Source organism: Magnolia sinica, chromosome 1 (genome assembly GCF_029962835.1).
Source record: "Magnolia sinica isolate HGM2019 chromosome 1, MsV1, whole genome shotgun sequence".
Taxonomy (NCBI): domain Eukaryota; kingdom Viridiplantae; phylum Streptophyta; class Magnoliopsida; order Magnoliales; family Magnoliaceae; genus Magnolia; species Magnolia sinica.
Window position 1 is genome coordinate 95,530,869 of NC_080573.1, and position 19,527 is coordinate 95,550,395.

Below are 19,527 nucleotides of genomic sequence, written 5' to 3' on the forward strand. Positions count from 1 at the left end.
AACTAATTTTGGATATATATATATATTCTGCATGTTGCCCAAAATGGCCAAAAATTAAGTGTTTATCTAGAAAATCTAGTACAGAATGTGTGGATTTTTTGCAGTATGGGCTTTCTTGACTAATGGCCTAGAAGTTAAGAGTTTATTTAAAAAGTTCTAAAGTAGGCGGTTTTAGGAAATAAACTGAAGGATAGGCATTCATATGGAAAAATCCCTAATAAGAAATACAGTAGATCCTAATTCCATCTTCTTCTTTCTACTCCATGAACTTGTCATACATTTTCATGTGTGTGTGTGCGTCGCATTCATGGGTGCCAAGCATTCATGTCTAGTGTTTTAAATAGCGAATAGCGTGTAGCTTAGCATTCACTCCTCTGAAGCATGAGGCATAAGCTACATAGCATGTATGTGTAGCATAAGTTACAAGCTACTTCTAGATTTTTAATCAATGTTGCGCTTGGTTGCACCAAATATCATGATATTTCATGATATTTTACACCAAAATAGACTGAATGACAAGAAATTTCACAATATCAGGTGCAACCAAACACAACCTGAAAAAAGAGGAAAATTAAAGCAAAGATTAACTATGAAGATAAAGAAAGAGCAACATAACTATTACTTCTATTATTTTATTAAAATTGCTGAAAAGATTAAGTATTTTTTATTGAAAAATAGAAAAATGTAACAAATCATTGAAAACATTAACTGATTTTTGTTTTAGTGAAAAAATAACTTAATAGCGTAAGCTACATAGTGTACAGCTTATGTAAATTAGCATGTACCCAACTTGAGCTATTTTAATGAGCTATGTAGCATTAAGGCGAAGCTACATTACATAGCATAACCTACATTCTACATAGCATGAGCTATTTAAAACACCATTCATGTCTGTGCGTTTGTCATAACCTCACCAATCGCCATAACATGGAAAATGACAAATAGCGAAGAGCACTCACATATTGTGACAGAGTAAAATATATAAAGAAAATGGGGTGTTCAAAAGTGATAGCTTGAGTCAAATTTTGGTCAGTCTAACTAGCAATACCCATGAAATGTGGGGAATCCACTACAATTGTGCAAATATGGTGGTTTCTTCATGAATCTTCATTTTGATCTTTATCTTGATGTTGGAGAGATGTGTCAATTGCCAGGAAGCCACCTTAAATTAGATCCAAAAGAAGCATTCATCTCTATGCAACTCTACCCCAAACACAATAATCTTCTAAAAGTCCTTGAACGTACCAAGTAAAGAACCAACATGATCAGAATTTGACTATCAATATAAGAGAACTTAAAGAATGCGAGAAGCTATCTCAAACAGCTGACCCCAAATACGAAACTATTAAACTATGGAAATGAAAATGACAAACAAACCTACTAAAACCATAACAAATAGAAAAATAACAATTGTCGATAATCCTATCTCTAAAACTATATATCCTTAAAAGTAATGTCAAAGCAAAGTTATTTTGTGAAAGTAACTTCACAGAAATGCAGTAATTGTTGAATATACATTGATCCTGATAATCCTAGGAGCCTTTTTTATTTTTGTATAAAACATATTTTTCCGTATGCATCAGTTATGTCTTAAAGTATAAATCAAGAATTAGGTCAACAGAATTACCCCTCTTCAAGACATTCAAATTCAAGTGTTGCTTTGTCTGTTTCTATCTCGCATATCACATCACCCACTTCTATCTGTCGGAAAAAAGTAGATGGTCAAGAAAACTGGAATTGCAGATAAGATTACAAATCAGTTTTCACCTTGGTTGTTCATTCTATTTTGGTCATCATTTCGTTTTTCCAGCTGGAACAGAATGCCTCAATGTTTTGACCCTTTGAATGTTCCATTTCAGATTTTTAAATGAAGAAAAAGGAAACCCTTAATTCTGAGGATTTCGCACATTTTAAACCTATCACGGTATGGGGGGTTATTCTTTTCTTTATCCAAAGCACTTCTAAGGGCAACAAGAAATGCCAGCTAAAATGGCCAAATTTTGGAAAATATATAAGAAAATGTGTTGAATTTCAGCCCGAAGAAACGGGGAGGTTTCTTTAATTAAGAGTCCAGACAAAAATGCTCGGTTGTTTCTGCCGAGCGGGAAAAAAAACAACTTTTCCATAAATGAGGGAGGGAAACAAATTGTAGCTGAAGGATTGAACAACCATTATGCAATATGATGCAATATGAAAATCAAACATAACTGACCTTATCCCCTTCTTTCTTCCTCCATTTTGCAATGTTACCTTGATTCTGCAAAGGATCACATAACATCCATCCCTCAGCATCAGATAAGAAGGAGAAAACTGGGCATGATTTTGTTTAAATGAACAAATAGAGTATGCCATTGGTGTTGGCACCGAAACCCTTTTCCAAATTTTCCAGTGTTTTAAATAGCTATGCTATGTAGCGTGTAGCTTACACTACGTAGCATAGCGTAGCCTTAACACTACGTAGCTCATGAAAATAGCTTAAGTCGCTTGTAGCCTATGCTACATGATATTTTGCATACGCCACATGCTACATAGACTACGCTACATGTTAGGTAGCTCATGTTATGAGTTATTTTTCACTACAATGTTAGAATCAATAATGTTTTCAATGATTTGTTACATTCTCTATTTTCAATAATAACGAAAAAATTAGTTAATTTTTTTAATGCTTTTAGTAAAATAATATAACTAACAGTATTAAATCAGTTTTCTTGCTCTTTCTTTACCTTTATACTTGATCATTGCCCTTTCCTATTACTTTAGGTTGCGTTTGGTTGCACCAAATATCACAAAATTTTGTTAAATTCCATTATTAGTTGGTCTAATTTGGTGCAGAAATCATGAAATTGGTGCAACCAATCGCAGCCTTGATTAAAAATCTAGAAGTAGCATGTACCATACATTACATGCTATGTAGCTTAGACCTCACACTTTAGAGGGGTGAATGCTACGCTACATGCTATTCGTTATTTAAAACATTGTATTTTTCTTACCATTGTTGGTGACAATGCCGGCATTTCAAGAACAATGTGTGGAGGAACTTCTGCTTTAACACAAGTACACAACAGCAACTTTTAGAAGATAGGCAAAAAAAGTTAAATCTTTTGAATATGCAAAAATCATTAAGTTAGCTGTAGAAAGCAAACTAGCCATGCATAAGAAAATATGTGCAGTAAGCAGCTCCCGTTACCATCAAAGAAGGAAAGCAAAAAAATTGCAAGCTCTTTTAAGCAACGCTTTTCAAATTCACATACAAATATATGAAGAACTTTGAAATAGGGAAGAAAGATTCTGTACCGGCAGATGAGAAACATCGGACGCCAACTTGTAACTGCAAGTAATAGTCCCCATTATGTAAAACCCTTTTTAGGATCAAACTCAAATTCAATAATACGTTTTGATGACTAACCTTGTCCAGTGAACGACTTCCAGGAAATCCACTGACCAAAGATACTGGCGACGGCCTGAAAATTAAGTTACACTATCCATGATTGCATTTTCTTTTATAAGTATTGAAACCGTAAGAGCATCATGAATATTGAGCAAGTTCCAGGTTAAAGAAAACAGGTCCTTTTTTGAAGAAAATAGATCTCTCTACCAAAAAACGATGAGATATGGTTAAGATATTCAATCCCTTCAAGAAAATCTACAACGGGTTCGAAAATTATTAGGGCATTCTTTGTCTTATAAGTGAACCAGAATCAGCATTACATTTACGCCAGAGCACTATCATATATGGGATATTGGAGGGACGGATGGCGCCTGCTATGACAAACAGATCTATTATAAACCAGATGAGAGAAGCTATCAGATGCAAACCTGAACACAACTCCATTACCAATGGTCTCCACTAAAGAATTTTGTGCATTGGCCAAGCTGCGCAAGCAAAGTCAAGGAGAGTCGATGACACAAGCAGCAGCATAAAAACATAGGAATCTAAAGAAAGAAACTGAATTTAGGCACCATCTAAGAACATGAGCAATGATCAGTGACGAGGCTTCAGAACATCATTTTCAACAGCATGTATGCAAGATTATCTCCGATGACCTGGCAGTACTGACCGACATGGTTACACAGCCAACAAAATGGTAGTCATGATGTTCTAGTTTCTTCTTCTTCTTATTCTCTTGCGATCAATAGAAAACTATATAATGCATTGTGCAAGTTTAACATGATTAGATCAGAACAGACATTACCTGCATGCAAAAGGAATGCAGTAGCAGTTTCATATTCCCAACTCTATTGAGCTTAGAAACTTGAAGAATATAAAATATGAGAAAGAGGGTCAATTTATACCAAAAATTACCATGAATTCAGTTCCTAACTGCATATCTGGAATCCAATCTTTTGAGTTCATTAATTTTATTTTATTCAGCAACTGCTTGCGATTAGAAATGAATGGCTTGAGCTACTAAAACAGTTACGAATTAGTCTAAAGAAGATAAATTGAACTCAACATCAAGTGTGGTCCCTGCAAAAAGAAATTCCTATGATATAGGCATAAAGCAGAAACCGAAGCTCAGATTCTCCATCCATACTTTCCTAATAACATGGAATAAAAAAGATGTCAACCAAAGTTAAATAGAGAGAGAGAGAAGAGAGAGAGAGAGAGAGAGAGAGAGAGAGAGAGAGAGAGAGAGAGAGAGGAAGAAGAAGAATAGGTGGGTAATCTGATCAACGCCCCTTTTTTGCAAAAGAGGGGAAATTCTGATTAATGACAAGAAAATTATTATTATTGTTGTTATAGTATTGAGCAGTTATTTGATACTCTAGCAAAGTGCAATGGATGCTAAACAGGCACTTGCATTTGTGCATAGGGCATATCTGTAACTCATATTAGCCCATCCAAATCATGCAACCCACTGTAGATAGGTTATAAACCTAAAAAATAATAACTGAATGATTGCAGTTCTCTTCCATGAAAATTAATTTGTTGAACTCAAAATTGTTGATTTTTTTTTATTTTTTTTTTTTGTTGGTAAAATGATTTCCAGGCAATGCTCTAACAAAACCGAAAATGCAAGATACAAACAGCCCACAGGCACCAGGCAACCAACAACAACTGAACACCCAAACACTCCAAAACCAAACGAAAATTACCAAAAATAAAATGGAGACTAAAAATCTATCCAAGCCCTTCTGCCATCAACAAGAATGTCAGTCCTCAAAGCTCCACTCTTGGCCAGGCCATCCACCACATTTTTAACCTTTCTAGAAACTTTTGAAAAAGAAATTAGCTTGCCAGTGCACAGGTCCCTAACTTCTTCCACCAAATCAGCTACCTCCACAGGTATGGACCAATCCTGGCCCAAGCAACAGCATTGCTTGAATCTTCCTCTATGATGACTGGGAGTAAATTGAAAGCACTGACGGTCTTAGCAGCCCACAGCAATGCATCTGCCTCCGCATACTTTGAACCCTGAATGCCGTAGGGCCTGAGAACTCAATCACCAAAACTCCATTACACTCATAAACGACACCACCTGTTCCTTTTTTGTTTTCTTTTGAAAGATAACGAAAATTTTATTAAGAAGCAAAAAAACAAAGCTACAACATGGGGGCGCCGAGGGGATGACCCAAAACCTACCCAAGAAACTCAAGATTACAATCCCTTAATTTTGGAAAACAAGAGGCACATTCAACAATAAGCAACCTCGCCATCTAAGATACAATATCCGCCGATTTCCTGACATTGTTGAAACATCTGGCATTCCTCTCTTCCCACACATCCCACCAAGAAGCTATCAGAGCCATTCTCCATAACACGGACTTGACTTTTCCAAGCCACATCCCATGCCAAGCATATGAAAAAGTGATAACCAACCCTGGCGAAGACCACAAGACACAGAATCGACTCAAGAGATCCGCCCAAATCGGCCCCATGAAAGGGCAATGCACAAAGAGGTGATCCACCGTCTCCTCATCACGCATGCGCAAAATACATATATTGGGCAACACCATATACCTTTTATAGAGGTTATCATCAGTAAGGACTTTCTTCCTTCCCACTAGCCAACCAAACGCCACAACGATGCCACCTATACCTGCTGGCCCAAATTTCCCGAAAGAACACCCATCAAGGTTCACTTTGAAGCTACTAGGTGGAGGAGATTCCAACATGGAGACTTGCTTTGCCCGCTTCCAGCTGCACATTCAATTTGATTCAAATATAGAAGGAATCCCTTTCATTCTAGGATCAGCCTTCACCCACACCTCAATAAGACAATTTTTTGGACTACTAAGACGAAGGCGAGAACTTAGCAGCGAAGATTTTGATGTTCCTTTCAATCCATATCAACCATAACATGGCAAAAACCTTCATACCCAAAATTATGCAGCTCATTGGGCCTCACACAGCCACTGAGCAGCTACTGATGACCGCTAGGACCAATCTAGGAAGGACCCAAACCATATTGAACTTTTCCGTGATAACTGACCATAATCTTAGAAGCCATAAGACTGTGGATCAGCAATGGTTCAATGTTTTTTTTTTCAAAAGGCAAGCAGGTGGTTCACTGTTTCTTCACTGTTGCAGCACATGCAGCAACAATTTGGAATAGCCATCCCTTTGCTCTTGAGGTGATGGATGGCTAAGATATTATTTTATTTTTTTTTAAATTACTTTTTTTTTTGTTTTACACACGCACACACACCCCACACTCACGCTGGTGGAATTGCACCACCTATGTGGATGGCTAAGATATTATTGAGGCACGCAATCCACATGAAAGCCCTCAACTTCATAGGAATAGCAGAAACCCCCGACTTTCAACAAGGGGGATGACGGGGACATCATGTGCACACACGCGTGCATGCCACCCACACGCACACGCACGCCGCCCCCCCTACGCACGTATGTACGAAGAAGGAGGGTCCCACCATCGATCTGGCTTGATGACGACGTACAGAGAGGGCCTCTTCCTCCTAGTTAGAAGACGGAGTTTTGATTAAAGAGAGTGAGCCCGATAATCAAGTAAAGCCCATCATGGGATCTCATGGTCGGGGCCCACTAGTCGGATTGATTTCATATTTTAGGTTTTGAGTATTTATGTTATTTAGAACATTATGAACACTTTAGATTTCTTTGATTAGTTTTTATTTTGATTTACTTCATCACCAAGTAATAGGTTGCGCACGTGGCACAAGTTTTGGGGTATAGGGTTTTCCTATAAATAGGCACCCCTTATAGTTCTTTTTTTCATTGAAGTTGAATAAAAAATTCCTACGTATTTTTCTGCTCTCTAAGTTTCTGAGTTGTGGAAAATTCAAGTGGGTGCGAAACCCTCCCTGTTCGAAAGGCTAAATTCAAGTGGGTGCGAAGCCCTCCCTTTTCGAAGGGCTAACTACCGTGGTGCGAAGCCACGTTTAACCCAATCCGCCCCTCCATCTTATTCTATGCATTCCACAACCATCCTCGCTTCAAATCCGCTTGTTTTGCAGTTGTTCGTCTTTCTACAACCAGTTTCCAGAATCTGGCCCTGCAGGAGGGCCGAAACTTCGACGAAGCACTGCGCCTCGACCGTACGTCAGATCGTCACAAAACTTGGAGGGTTTGGAGACCTCCCCTGGCCCACCATGGCCAAGGAGTCTGTTTTGGGAAACATGCCCCGCTCGCATGTGCAGTCAGGCTCGTGTGCACGTGCGCCGGGCCCTGGCCCGCTATCCGCTCGCGGGATTTGTCTCCCGGTTCAGATTTTCTCTTATTTTCCCCTTTTCATACCTATTTTCATAAACCTTAACCCTAGATTGCATTATCCTTAATTTATTTGCCCTTTTTTCACCCTAGGGTTCCTTGAGTTGAAATTAGTGAATCCCTTGGATTAGGGACTGATTACTGTGCATGTGTGGATGATTATTTTTTATCTTTGAGTATCGTTTGGTTCATAATTTTTATTGATCCAGCCCCAACATGTGTAGGCCTGGACCTGCATAGATTCCCCTTAATTGAATGTTTGGACTTTCATGCGGGATATGGAATTTGTGTATCGGAACTAACGTGATCTTAAGCCTGAAATCTCACACATCATATTTGAATTTCATGTCCTGCATCAGGGGAAGAAATGGTCTGATCATCACCTAAGAGGAAACTAGATAGAGATGATGAAAAATCTCTCATTCCGCTTCCAAAAACTAGATCCTCCTGTCCAAGAGATTTTGGGGAATGAAGACAGCCTCTAGAATGTTGAGAAGGCAAGACAAGTCGATTCATTGTCCTTGACATAATGGCAGAAACACAAATCCCAAATGATCTTAGTACCTGACCACTTGTAACATTGATAGATAAAGGCCCCTCTATTCATAGTGATTGAGTACAACCGGTGTTTTAAATGTTGGTGTCAATGCACATATTGCACCCTTGGGATACCAGATACGGAAACATAATGGTATCACATGGGAAACATCACATGTATCGAGAATGCATTGCTATTTGAGGAAAATATTGGGAACATTGAGTAAACGATGGACTTTTTCACTAAAACTTTAGGATATGTTGAAAGAGACATGGTGACACACTTAAAACTCAAAAGATCACAAAAACAATATGCATTATAAGCTTCCTTAGGGCCTGTTTGTTAACGCTGAATTTTTGCACTTAACGCTGAATTGAGAAAATATTCCGTGTTTAGTGGTGTTTGTTAATGTGTTGTTAACACTGAAGAAGGAAAGCGCTAAGTGGTTTTTCACTGAATTCTTTCCGTGATAGGAGTCTGGCTTAATGGTGAACGCGGAATGCGCTCCGTGAATTTTTTATTAAACAAAAATTTTTGCTTCCAAAATTACCCCTTTTAAGTTACTACGGATTGGCTACTCCCCCTGAAACCAGCCCCGTGACTGATGGTCAATGCTCTGTGAGCCCCACCATGATGTATGTGTTTCATCCATTCCGTTCATTCATTTTTAAAGATCAATTTAGGGATTTATGACCAAAATGAGAGAGATATAAATCTCAGGTGGACCACACCACATGAAAACAATGGTGATTGTATATCCACCATAAAAATCCTCCTAAGGCCTACTGTACGGTTTATTTGACATCTAATATGTTGATTAGGTCATATAGGCCCAGATGAAGGGAAAAAACAAAAATCAGCTGGATCCCAAACTTTTATGAGCCACGAAATGTTTTTAATGGTCGACGCTCATTCAACGTTGTTTCCTGTAATGTGGTCCACTTGAGATTGGGATATACCTCATTTTTTGTCTCATACCATAAAATGATCTGTAAAAATAGATGGACGGAATGGATGAAACACATACATTATGGTGGGGCCCACAGAGCACTAAAATGTCGGGGAGTAGCCAATCAGTTTCCGATAGATGTCGTGCGAAGACGCAACGCACACGCTACTGGACGCAGATTTCCTGCGAAAGCCTTGCGCTTGAAACTTAGGTGGGGTCGACCGTGATGTTTTTCAGAAATCCACTCTTTCCATCCGTTTTGTGAGCTCATTTTAGGAGAAGAAACCAAAATCGAGCAGGATACAATACTCAAGTGTGGTTAGGGAAATCTCTACCGTTGAAACCTCCCTAGGTTCGACAGTGATGTTTACATGCCATCCATACCGTTAATAATGTCATTTGTGCTGGGATGAACTAAAAACACAAATAATAGCATGATTCAAAACTTTTTTGGCCCCACAAATATTTCAACTGTGGACGTTCAATTATCACATTTTCGGCCCACTTGAGCATTAGATACGGTTCATTTTTGGCCTCATATCCTAAAATGAACTCAAAAAACGAATGGACGGAGAGGATTTCTCACAAATATGACAGTGGGCCCCACCCAGGTTCCCAGTGCAGGATCTTCCTGCGAAAGGCTTTCGCGGCAAATCCGCGTCTGACGCTCCTGGCTCTCCCACTTGTACGAATGTTTAAAAGGAGATCAAAGTTACATGCCTTACGATGATGTATTTATTATATCCACACTATTCATCAAATTTTCGAGATCATTTTAGAGCATTAGCCAAAAAATGAATCATATCCCCTTGATCCGAAACTTCTTACCCCCAAAAGGTTTTCAATGGTAGACGTTCAATCCCCCACTGCTTTTTGCAGTGTGGTCCACTTAATTTTTGGATCTGTCTTATTTTTCGGCTTAAGACTTACGACGAGCTCAAAAAATTTATGGACGGTTTGGATATAACAAATACCTCATGATGGGACCCATAGAACTTGCTGATGTCAATACACTAGCTATAGCTGGTGCGTGGTACAACAGCCAATCGGATTGGCTACTCCCCCTGCCACCGGCCAATGGCTAGTGGTCGGTGCTATGTGGGCCACAACATGATGTATTTGTTTCATCCATGCTGTCCATCTATTTTGCTAGATCATTTTACTGTATGAGACCAAAAATTAGGTATATCCCGATCTCAAGTGGACCACGTTACTAGAAACAGTGTTGAATGAGCGTCTACCATTAAAAACTTTTTGGGGCCATGACTTAGGTCACGTTTGTTAAATCTAAAATCTAAAGCCTAAATCTACAGTGTTGAATGAGCCACATGATAGGAAATAAGATGTATCCAAAACTTGGGCCACATGATAGGAAATAGTGGGGATTTTGTGACCACCGTTGAAACATTTATATGGCTACAAAAGTTTTGTATAGGTTTAAGTTCACGACATTTTCACTTCATCTCAGTCAAAATGACCTTATAAATAGTTTGGATGGAATTTAAATATCAAGGTGGAGTCTAGGAATGTTTCAACGGTAGGCATTCCTTTTCCCACTATTTCATCTCGTATGCAAGGTGTCCCGTATCGGTATCGGTTGGCGTAATGGTGACCTCCAAAACCGATACGGATACGGGGGCGTAACGGTGATACGGGGGCGTAACGGCCCGTAACGGTGCAAAATTTTTTTTTTGTCAAAAAAATATGAAAAAATATGGATTAAATCCGGAATATTCTAAGCATTCCAAATATGCATTCATTTATAAATTGGAACATGTTTATGGTGGTGTAACGGTCCACTCTTTGGTGAGAAGTTGTATCGGACTATCTGATGAATTTATGAACCAGATAACCTGAATTTGACTACAAAATTCATATATTTAATTTTCTAACTATCTACTATCAATGATAGATATATTAGAATGAATGTAATATGAAAATATCTTACATTTAGGTGTTTGCAATTATTTTTGAGGGCCAAAATTCATGCGTAAATAGAAAAAAATATATAAAAAAAATATAAAATGGCACCCCAAATATGTAAAATGCACATTAACATGTTCTACTATGATTAACACATCATATGACATCATTAAAACAGCAAAAGAATCATTAAAAAATGATTTTTCGAATTTTCAAAAAAAGGGCCAAAATAAATGCGTAAATAGAAAAAAATATAAAAAAAATATAAAATGGCACCCCAAATATGTAAATTGCACATTAACATGTTCTACTATGATTAACACATCATATGACATCATTAAAACAGCAAAAGAATCATTAAAAAATGATTTTTCGAATTTTCAAAAAAAGGGCCGAAATAAATGCGTAAATAGAAAAAAATATTAAAAAAATATAAAATGGCACCCCAAATCTGTAAAATGCACATTAACATGTTCTACTATGATTAACACATCATATGATGTCATTAAAACAGCAAAAGAATCATTAAAAAATGATTTTTCGAATTTTCAAAAAAAGGGCCAAAATAAATGCGTAAATAGAAAAAAATATTAAAAAAATATAAAATGGCACCCCAAATCTGTAAAATGCACATTAACATGTTCTACTATGATTAACACATCATATGATGTCATTAAAACAGCAAAAGAATCATTAAAAAATGATTTTTCGAATTTTCAAAAAAAGGGCCAAAATAAATGCGTAAATAGAAAAAAATATTAAAAAATATAAAATGGCACCCCAAATCTGTAAAATGCACATTAACATGTTCTACTATGATTAACACATCATATGATGTCATTAAAACAGCAAAAGAATCATAAAAAAATGATTTTTCGAATTTTCAAAAGAGGGTCCAAAATAAATGAGTAAATGGAAAAAATATTAAAAAATATAAAATGGCACCCCAAATCTGTAAAATGCACATTAACATGTTCTACTATGATTAACACATCAAATGGCATGATTAAAACAGCAAAACAACCATTAAAATTTGAATTTTCGAATTTTAAAAAAAGGGGCCAAAATTCATGCGTAAATAGAAAAAAATATTAAAAAATTATTAAATGGCACCCCAAATCTGTAAAATGTACATTAACATGTTCTACTATGATTAACACATCATATGACATGATTAAAACAGCAAAACATATTAAAAAAAGTATAAATACCTATTTTTGACGAATTTCTGAAAAATGGCCCACCGAGCTTTGATTCAAAAAAATCTGTGATATAATGTGTTTTTATCTCAAATACCTAGCTAAGGTTGGTCGAAATTAGTAGTAGAAGGAGTGAAAAACAGTTTGGAAGCAAAAGGTTTCAAAAAAACAGCAAAAAATGAGCTAAAAATGAAAAAAAAAAAAGTTACCGTTACGGGCCCGTTACGGGCCCGTAACGGCCCGTTACGGGCCCGTAACGGCCCGTTACGGCCGTTACACCCCGTAACGGGCCCGTATCGGCCAATACGGGTACAAAAAATCGTATCGGCCGATACGGCCCCGAAACGGGTAACGGTTCGCACCGTTACCGTTACGTATCGGCCGATACGGCCGATACGTAACCGATTCGGCACACCCTGCTCGTATGGCCTACTTGAGTTTTGGATACTCCTCATTTTGGTTGAATGTCCTAAAATGAGCTCGAAAAATGGATGGACGTGTTGGATTTCTCACAAACATCACAGTGGGCCCCACCCAAAATCCTTGTGCTAGAACTTCATGTGACGTCCATATGCCCATCCTTTTTGTGAGTTTATTTTAGAACATGGGACTAAAACTGAGGTGGATCCGATAATCAAGTGGGACCAAAACGTAAGGATTGAACATCCTGATTTGAAATATTCCTGGGGCAACATCAGGAATTTATCTATTTTATTGTTTTTTATGAATGATGATATTATCCGTTTTTTAGGAATAATGATATTTTAATTCTCTCAAGTACTTCAGTTTATTTGAATTAAATAGAATAATTTTATTCTCATTTAATTAAAAAATAATGTCTTTATAATGTAAAACATTTCCAAATAGGAAATAGGGGCAAATGCGTCAAATTAATGTATTTCAGACATTTCAGATGTTTGTTAACAAACAGGTTGTTTCAAATTCAGTACCTAATTTTCAGACTTCATCCATAATTACCAAACAAGTTTTTTGACTTCAGCTTTCAGATTCAGCCTTTAGATTTCAGATTCGGGCTTCAGATTTCAGATTCAGACTTTAGACTTCAAATTTAACAAACCATCCAGAATGTTGAGAAGGCAAGACAAGTCGATTCATTGTCCTTGACATAATGGCAAAAACACAAATCCCAAATGATCTTAGTACCTGACCACTTGTAACATTGATAGATAAAGGCCCCTCTATTCATAGTGATTGAGTACAACCGATGTTTTAAATGTTGGTGTCAATGCACATATTGCACCCTTGGGATACCAGATATGGAAACATGATGGTATCACATGGGAAACATCACATGTATCGAGAATGCATTGCTATTTGAGGAAAATATTGGGAACATTGAGTAAATGATGGACTTTTTCACTGAAACTTTAGGATATGTTGAAAGAGACATGGTGACACACTTAAAACTCAAAAGATCACAAAAACAAGTATGCATAATAAGCTTCCTTAGCATAGGGTCCTAAACTATGAGTTGTCAAATAGAAGTGATGCAATTATATCCAAAATGATTTCACATAATTCATAAATGATGCAATACAAGTGTGAAAACAGATTCCCTCAAACAAATTTGGGAGAAAATGGATTTTTTTTAGGGCCTGTTTGATTTTCCAGTGCACTGGTAAATACCGGGCAAAAGGGTAATAATTATTTCCCTGTGTATTTACAAGGCACTTGATTTGACTGCTTACTTTTTGACACGGAAGTTGAAAACATTATAAAATATATATGGGTCCCATTGTGATGCATTTCGCTTATCCGCACTGTTCATCCATTATGCCTTTTGAATTTATAGTATGAGCAAAAAAAAGAAGTATATCCAAAACTCAAGTGGACCACACCATACGAAAACAGGAATCAAATACTTACCGTTAAAAACTTTGTGAGGCCACTATTTCTTTTGGTGTGGGCCACCTGAGTGTTGGATCATCCTCATTTTTTGGCTCATGCCTCAAAATATTGTGGTAAAATATATGGACGGAATTGATATATCATATATATTACCTTGAGGTTCAAAAATTTTAAATAGTTATTTGAACCGGTTCCCAATGCAAAAGTTTCCGTGGATTTTCAAACGGAGGAAATGGTAATAATTACGCATTTCCTGGGTATTTACCCAGGCTCTTGGAAATCAAACACGCCCTTAGGGGGGGGGTAAAGGGTTTTTGACAACATATCGTAGGGTGTCAATATAATAATATGTTGGCGAGACATTGCGCTATTTTGTAAAATACAAGGGAATTTGATAACTCCCTTTGTATACCGTATCAGCCCCATGCGATAACAATATTTAAATCATTAAGGGTGCGTTTGGTAAAACTTAATTCCGTAACTTATCATTGAAAAATGGTATTTTCAGTGATTTTGGCAATTCAAACCATTTGGTTACCAAAAGACATTCAGTGCTTAATTGGAAAAATCACTTGAATTTTAAGGATTTTTTTCAACCACAACAACTTGGCTTAAAACTTATTGCGGAATGTGTTAAGTCATTTCCCTTTAAATGTTTTGTTGAATTTTGACCAAAATATCCCTGTCAACTTTCAAAAATGACAAGATTACCCTTCAGATAGAGTGGCATCGCTTATCATTGGTCCTCGTCATGGCCAATGACTCAAGTTAACAAGATATGCCGGATTTCTCTCCAAAATCATTTGCGTGCTACACAACATGACTTTTAACATGTAGAACTTTGGGCCCCACAATGATTTATGTTTTAGATCCACACTGTCCATCAATTTTTACATATCATTATAGAGCATGAGCCCAAAAATGAGGCACATCCAAAGCTCAAGTGGACCACACCACAAAAAACAGTGGGGATTGAATGACTACCATTGAAACATTCCAAGGGTCCACTGTGAGGTTTATTACCATCTAACCTCTTCATAAGGTCACATGGACTTAGATGAAGGGAAAACACAAATATCAGCTTGATCAGAGCCTTCTTTGGCCCCAAGAAGTTTTCAACAGTAGGCGTCTAATTCCTATTTTTTTTGTAGTGTGGCCCATTTGAGCCTTGGATCTTCCTCATTTTTTGTCTCATTTCATAAAATGGTATGGAAAAATGGATGGACAGTGTGGATCTGATACATACATCATGATGGGTCCCACGGAAGTTCCACATGTCAAAACTCCCGCTTTTCTTCACTCGAACTGGAATGTGCTGCACCACGAGAGCGGATTAGGTGAGACCCCGACATCACCCGTGACAGTGCGGCCTTACCGTGGTGCTCAACTAATGGGGACATCAAAGGACCTACTCGGGTGTACCAGAGACGGATATGACCACCCACATTAGCGCAGCTTTCTTTGTGGATGGGAGAAGTTCCAGATGGGGCCGCTGGGCCATTTTGAAGACCTCACATACATTAGATGTGCATCAGGAAGACCCCACTTTAGGATGATGCATGTGAGTTGCTTAGGAGACCATTTTAATCATAGGATTTTTATTTCGTGTCAATCCGACCGTTGGATCTTGTCGATTAGGTAATCGAACCACCAGATCTTCCAAATCTGGACCCATTGGGCTCTAATCTTGTTTTCTTTATGTTTTTTGTTATTTTTAGGATTTATTTTATGATTGAGATTGATAATAAATGTTTTAGTTTTCTTATTTTGGATGATGAGCCTTTTCACTTAAGTGAATGGCATAGTTGTAATTATTCGGAATTTTTAATTCTGAATTTTTAATTATAAAAGCATAGGGGGGTTGGAGGTCCAACCCTAGTGGTGTTATTGAGAAGAAAGAAAAAAGAGAAGCTCTCTTGTGTAAATGAATTTTCCTCCTTGTATTTTAAGGTTTGTGAGAAACCCTCCCTTCCAATTAAATTATGGAATGGTAGAAGCTTGTTTGGTGGTAGATTCTCAAAGGTACATCATTCCTCTTTCTCTTCTTCAAAATGTATTATTATTCTCTTGTCTTTCTCTTTTCCCTTCCATTACAACCTGCTAAACCCATCAAAACCCCACTCAATCCTCCCTCTTTCTTCTCTTTTACCTAGACACGAGTAGGGCCCCGTTTGGGGTTTTCCCTCTTTGATTTTTCCTCCAAAACTCCCTAATCCCTAGATCCTTTAAATCCCGAAAAAAACCTCATTCCTAAATCTGAATACAAAACCCTAATGAAAATCTGAATTTTTATGAAACTTTCCCCAAACCAGAATTTTGCTTGCATCTTTGTCTATCCGCGTGATTGTTGCACTACCCACGCTAGATTGCAAGTCCCTACTTCCAAGTGGACCACTCTTAAATTATTTTATATTTCTATGCACCACGTATGTGATAACCTAGGATCTTCATGTTATAAATCTAAATTTCTGAATCTATTATGTTGATTTTACACGTTGATTGTTGAAACTAATGTGTAATTGATCTCTCATATTGCATCTTGGGATAGTCTTCATCACCCTACATCATCAACTTAACGCCTGTATTCTGTATCCACTCCGTCCATCTGATTTTCTAGATCACTCTAGGGCAGTATCCAAAAATTGAAGTAGATTCAATTATCAGGTGGACCATACCATAGGAAACGGTGGTGATTGACCATTAATGGGCCACAAAATTTTGGATCAAGCTTATATTTGTTTTTACTCTCCATCCATGCTTATGTGAACTTATCAACAGATTGGACGGCAAATAAAAACTACTGAAACATTAAGGTGAGCCCTAAGAAATTTTTAATGGTAGGGTGGTCAATCACCACTGTTTCCTGGAGTATGGTCCACCTGATAATTGGATCTTGTTAATTTTTGGTATCATGCTATAAAATGATCTGAAAAAATGGATGGACAGAATAGATACAGAATACACACATCAAGGTGAGCCCCACAGTACAAGATGCACCGTCTTGGGTGAGGTCGGGGTCTCACGTACTTCGCTCCCCTGCACCACACAGCAAGCAACGGAATTAAATTTCTTTAAGTGCGAAATTTACGTGGCCCCACGCTGATGTATTTCTTAGATCCACACCTTCCATCCATTTTTTCAGATCATTATAGCATATGAACCCAAAAACAATATATATTAAATATCGTACTGATACAAAACTTCTGTCACCCTAGGCGTTCAGTCCCCACTGTTTTGTGTGGTATGGCTCACACAAGTTTTGGATCAACCTAAATTTTAGACTCATGTCCTATTGTGGACTTGCAAATTAGATGGACGGAGTGAATTTGTCACGTACATCTCTATGGGCTCCACACAGCCCCGAGCACCAGAATATTTGTGCTGAGGTCACAAGCAATCTGCAGATTGGGTAGCTAAAGTCAAACGGTTTTGTCAGGGGATCTATGGGGCCTACTGTGATGTATATGTTTTATCCATGGCATCCATCCATTTTGACAAATAATTTTAGGGCATGAGCGAGAAAATGAGGCAGATTGAATGCTCAAGTGGACCACGCCACAAGTAGTGGGGATTGAAAGCTTACCATAAGATAGTGGATAATTTTTGTTTATTTCATTTATTTATTTAATTCAACAGTACCCAAAGCTTAATATTATCGAAGGGTTATGATTATTCTATCAACAAGAGTACAGCACATGGGCCATTAATTAAGGGGTCATGTTTGAGAGATGTATGTGGATGGGGAAAAGGTGTGCCAAATTTGGTGGCAAGACAATAGCATGTTTTGACTCATATTCTCAAAAAGATAGAAATTGAGACAATGGGGGCAAATATGATAAATTGCCAATTTTCATACATTTGTGGTTTGTTTTTACCCAAAAGGTTTCTGTGAAAAAAAAAATACTTATTTTCAAATATTAGGGCTTTTTTCAAACAAATTACCAAACGGATTTTTCAGTACTCATAAGTACATAAGTTCAGAAGTTTAAGCTTTTAGTGGCTAAATTAATTTTTAGACCTTATTTTTCAATTTACCAAACGGCACCTAAGTACAACTCTTCAAGTTCGTCACACAAAGGAACATCTATTCACAAGATACCTTTATAGAACCATTAACCCTTTCCCAACTCTAATCTTGGACTATTCATCACAAAAAGATTGAGCCCACAACACTGCTCTCCAAATTTTAGAACCAGTTGTTCTCGAAGCAACTGCCACATCCCAAGCATTCCAAGCATCACCATATTTCTTGACTAAAATCGACCTCAAAAGTGAAGGTGCACCAAAATCCATCCCCTTTTTTTATAGGTTCACCTAAAGCCATCTGTTGCCACCATTTTCCTAATAGAGCAATATTATATATGGACATCTTTGACGCCTAAACCCTCTCTATTAATAGGCTCGCATACATCATCCCATGCAACAAGGTGGAACTTGTGCACATCTTCCAAGCCATTCCACAAAAAAATCCACCGAATAGATTTAAATTTAGAAGCACATTTCATGAGACATCTGAGGATAGATAATATATATGAGGAGATTAACAAGGAAAAACTTCATAAGAGTTATCCTTCCACAAGGGGCAACAGCTTTCTTGTCCACGTCACTAAATGCCAAATCTGCCCAGCACCAAAGGGGTGCCAAGGTGATAAATAGAGATTTCAACCACGCCACACTTATTTCCCTTGCGATAAAGCAAAGAGATGTACTGTCGATATTGATACAGTACACACTACTCGTAGAGATAATCACTACTTAAAAACAAAACAAAACAAAACAAAACAGAAGAAGGATATCCTTGAGCATCCATGCATCGTCAATCGACCAGTCACTGAACAACATTGTGTCATCATATTTCACATGTGTAGCACTCACCACACTGCCCCCTACCCACAATCCTCTGATGTGATTGGCATTCACCGCATTCCGAAGTAACTTCAATAAGAATTCGCCAACAATGGAAAAGAGGGGGGACGAGGGATCACCCTGCTTGATGCTACAATTTCTTTCGAAGAAACTTTCAGGGGTCCCATTGATGAGAATAGAAAAGCAAGAAATCAATGTGCATGGCTTAATCCAATGCTATCACTTATTACCAAAACCAATGCAACCCAAGATAAATAAGAAAGTTCCAATTGATGTAGTCATATGGCTTTCCCATATCAAACTTAAATAGAAAACCCTTCAGCCCTTTCTTGGTTTATTCATCAACAAGTTCATTCGCAATAAAAGACCCATCAAGCACTGTTTGGCACAGCCCGAAAGCACTCTAATACTGCAAGTTAACACAGCTAGCCACCCTTCTCAACTTCCTAACCAAAACTTAGCCATGATTTTATAGACACTACTGATTAAGCTA

General features: G+C 37.6%; 1 protein-coding gene across 4 annotated transcripts in view; it reads right to left on the reverse strand.

The window, feature by feature from the left end:
* LOC131251914 (dihydrolipoyllysine-residue acetyltransferase component 1 of pyruvate dehydrogenase complex, mitochondrial) overlaps positions 1 to 19,527 on the reverse strand; it is a 75,392-nt gene that overhangs the window by 53,067 nt on the left and 2,798 nt on the right. Inside the window, exons 2-7 of one of the 4 annotated variants that reach the window (XM_058252909.1) lie at positions 3,817 to 3,873; positions 3,407 to 3,461; positions 3,295 to 3,328; positions 2,991 to 3,043; positions 2,213 to 2,257; positions 1,628 to 1,701 (exon numbers count right to left, since the gene is read on the reverse strand). In XM_058252909.1, coding sequence (XP_058108892.1) covers positions 1,628 to 1,701; positions 2,213 to 2,257; positions 2,991 to 3,043; positions 3,295 to 3,328; positions 3,407 to 3,461; positions 3,817 to 3,873 — 318 coding nt within the window. The remainder of the gene's footprint in view (positions 1 to 1,627; positions 1,702 to 2,212; positions 2,258 to 2,990; positions 3,044 to 3,294; positions 3,329 to 3,406; positions 3,462 to 3,816; positions 3,874 to 19,527) is intronic. The other 3 variants (XM_058252915.1, XM_058252920.1, XM_058252926.1) reach the window with 3 other exon arrangements.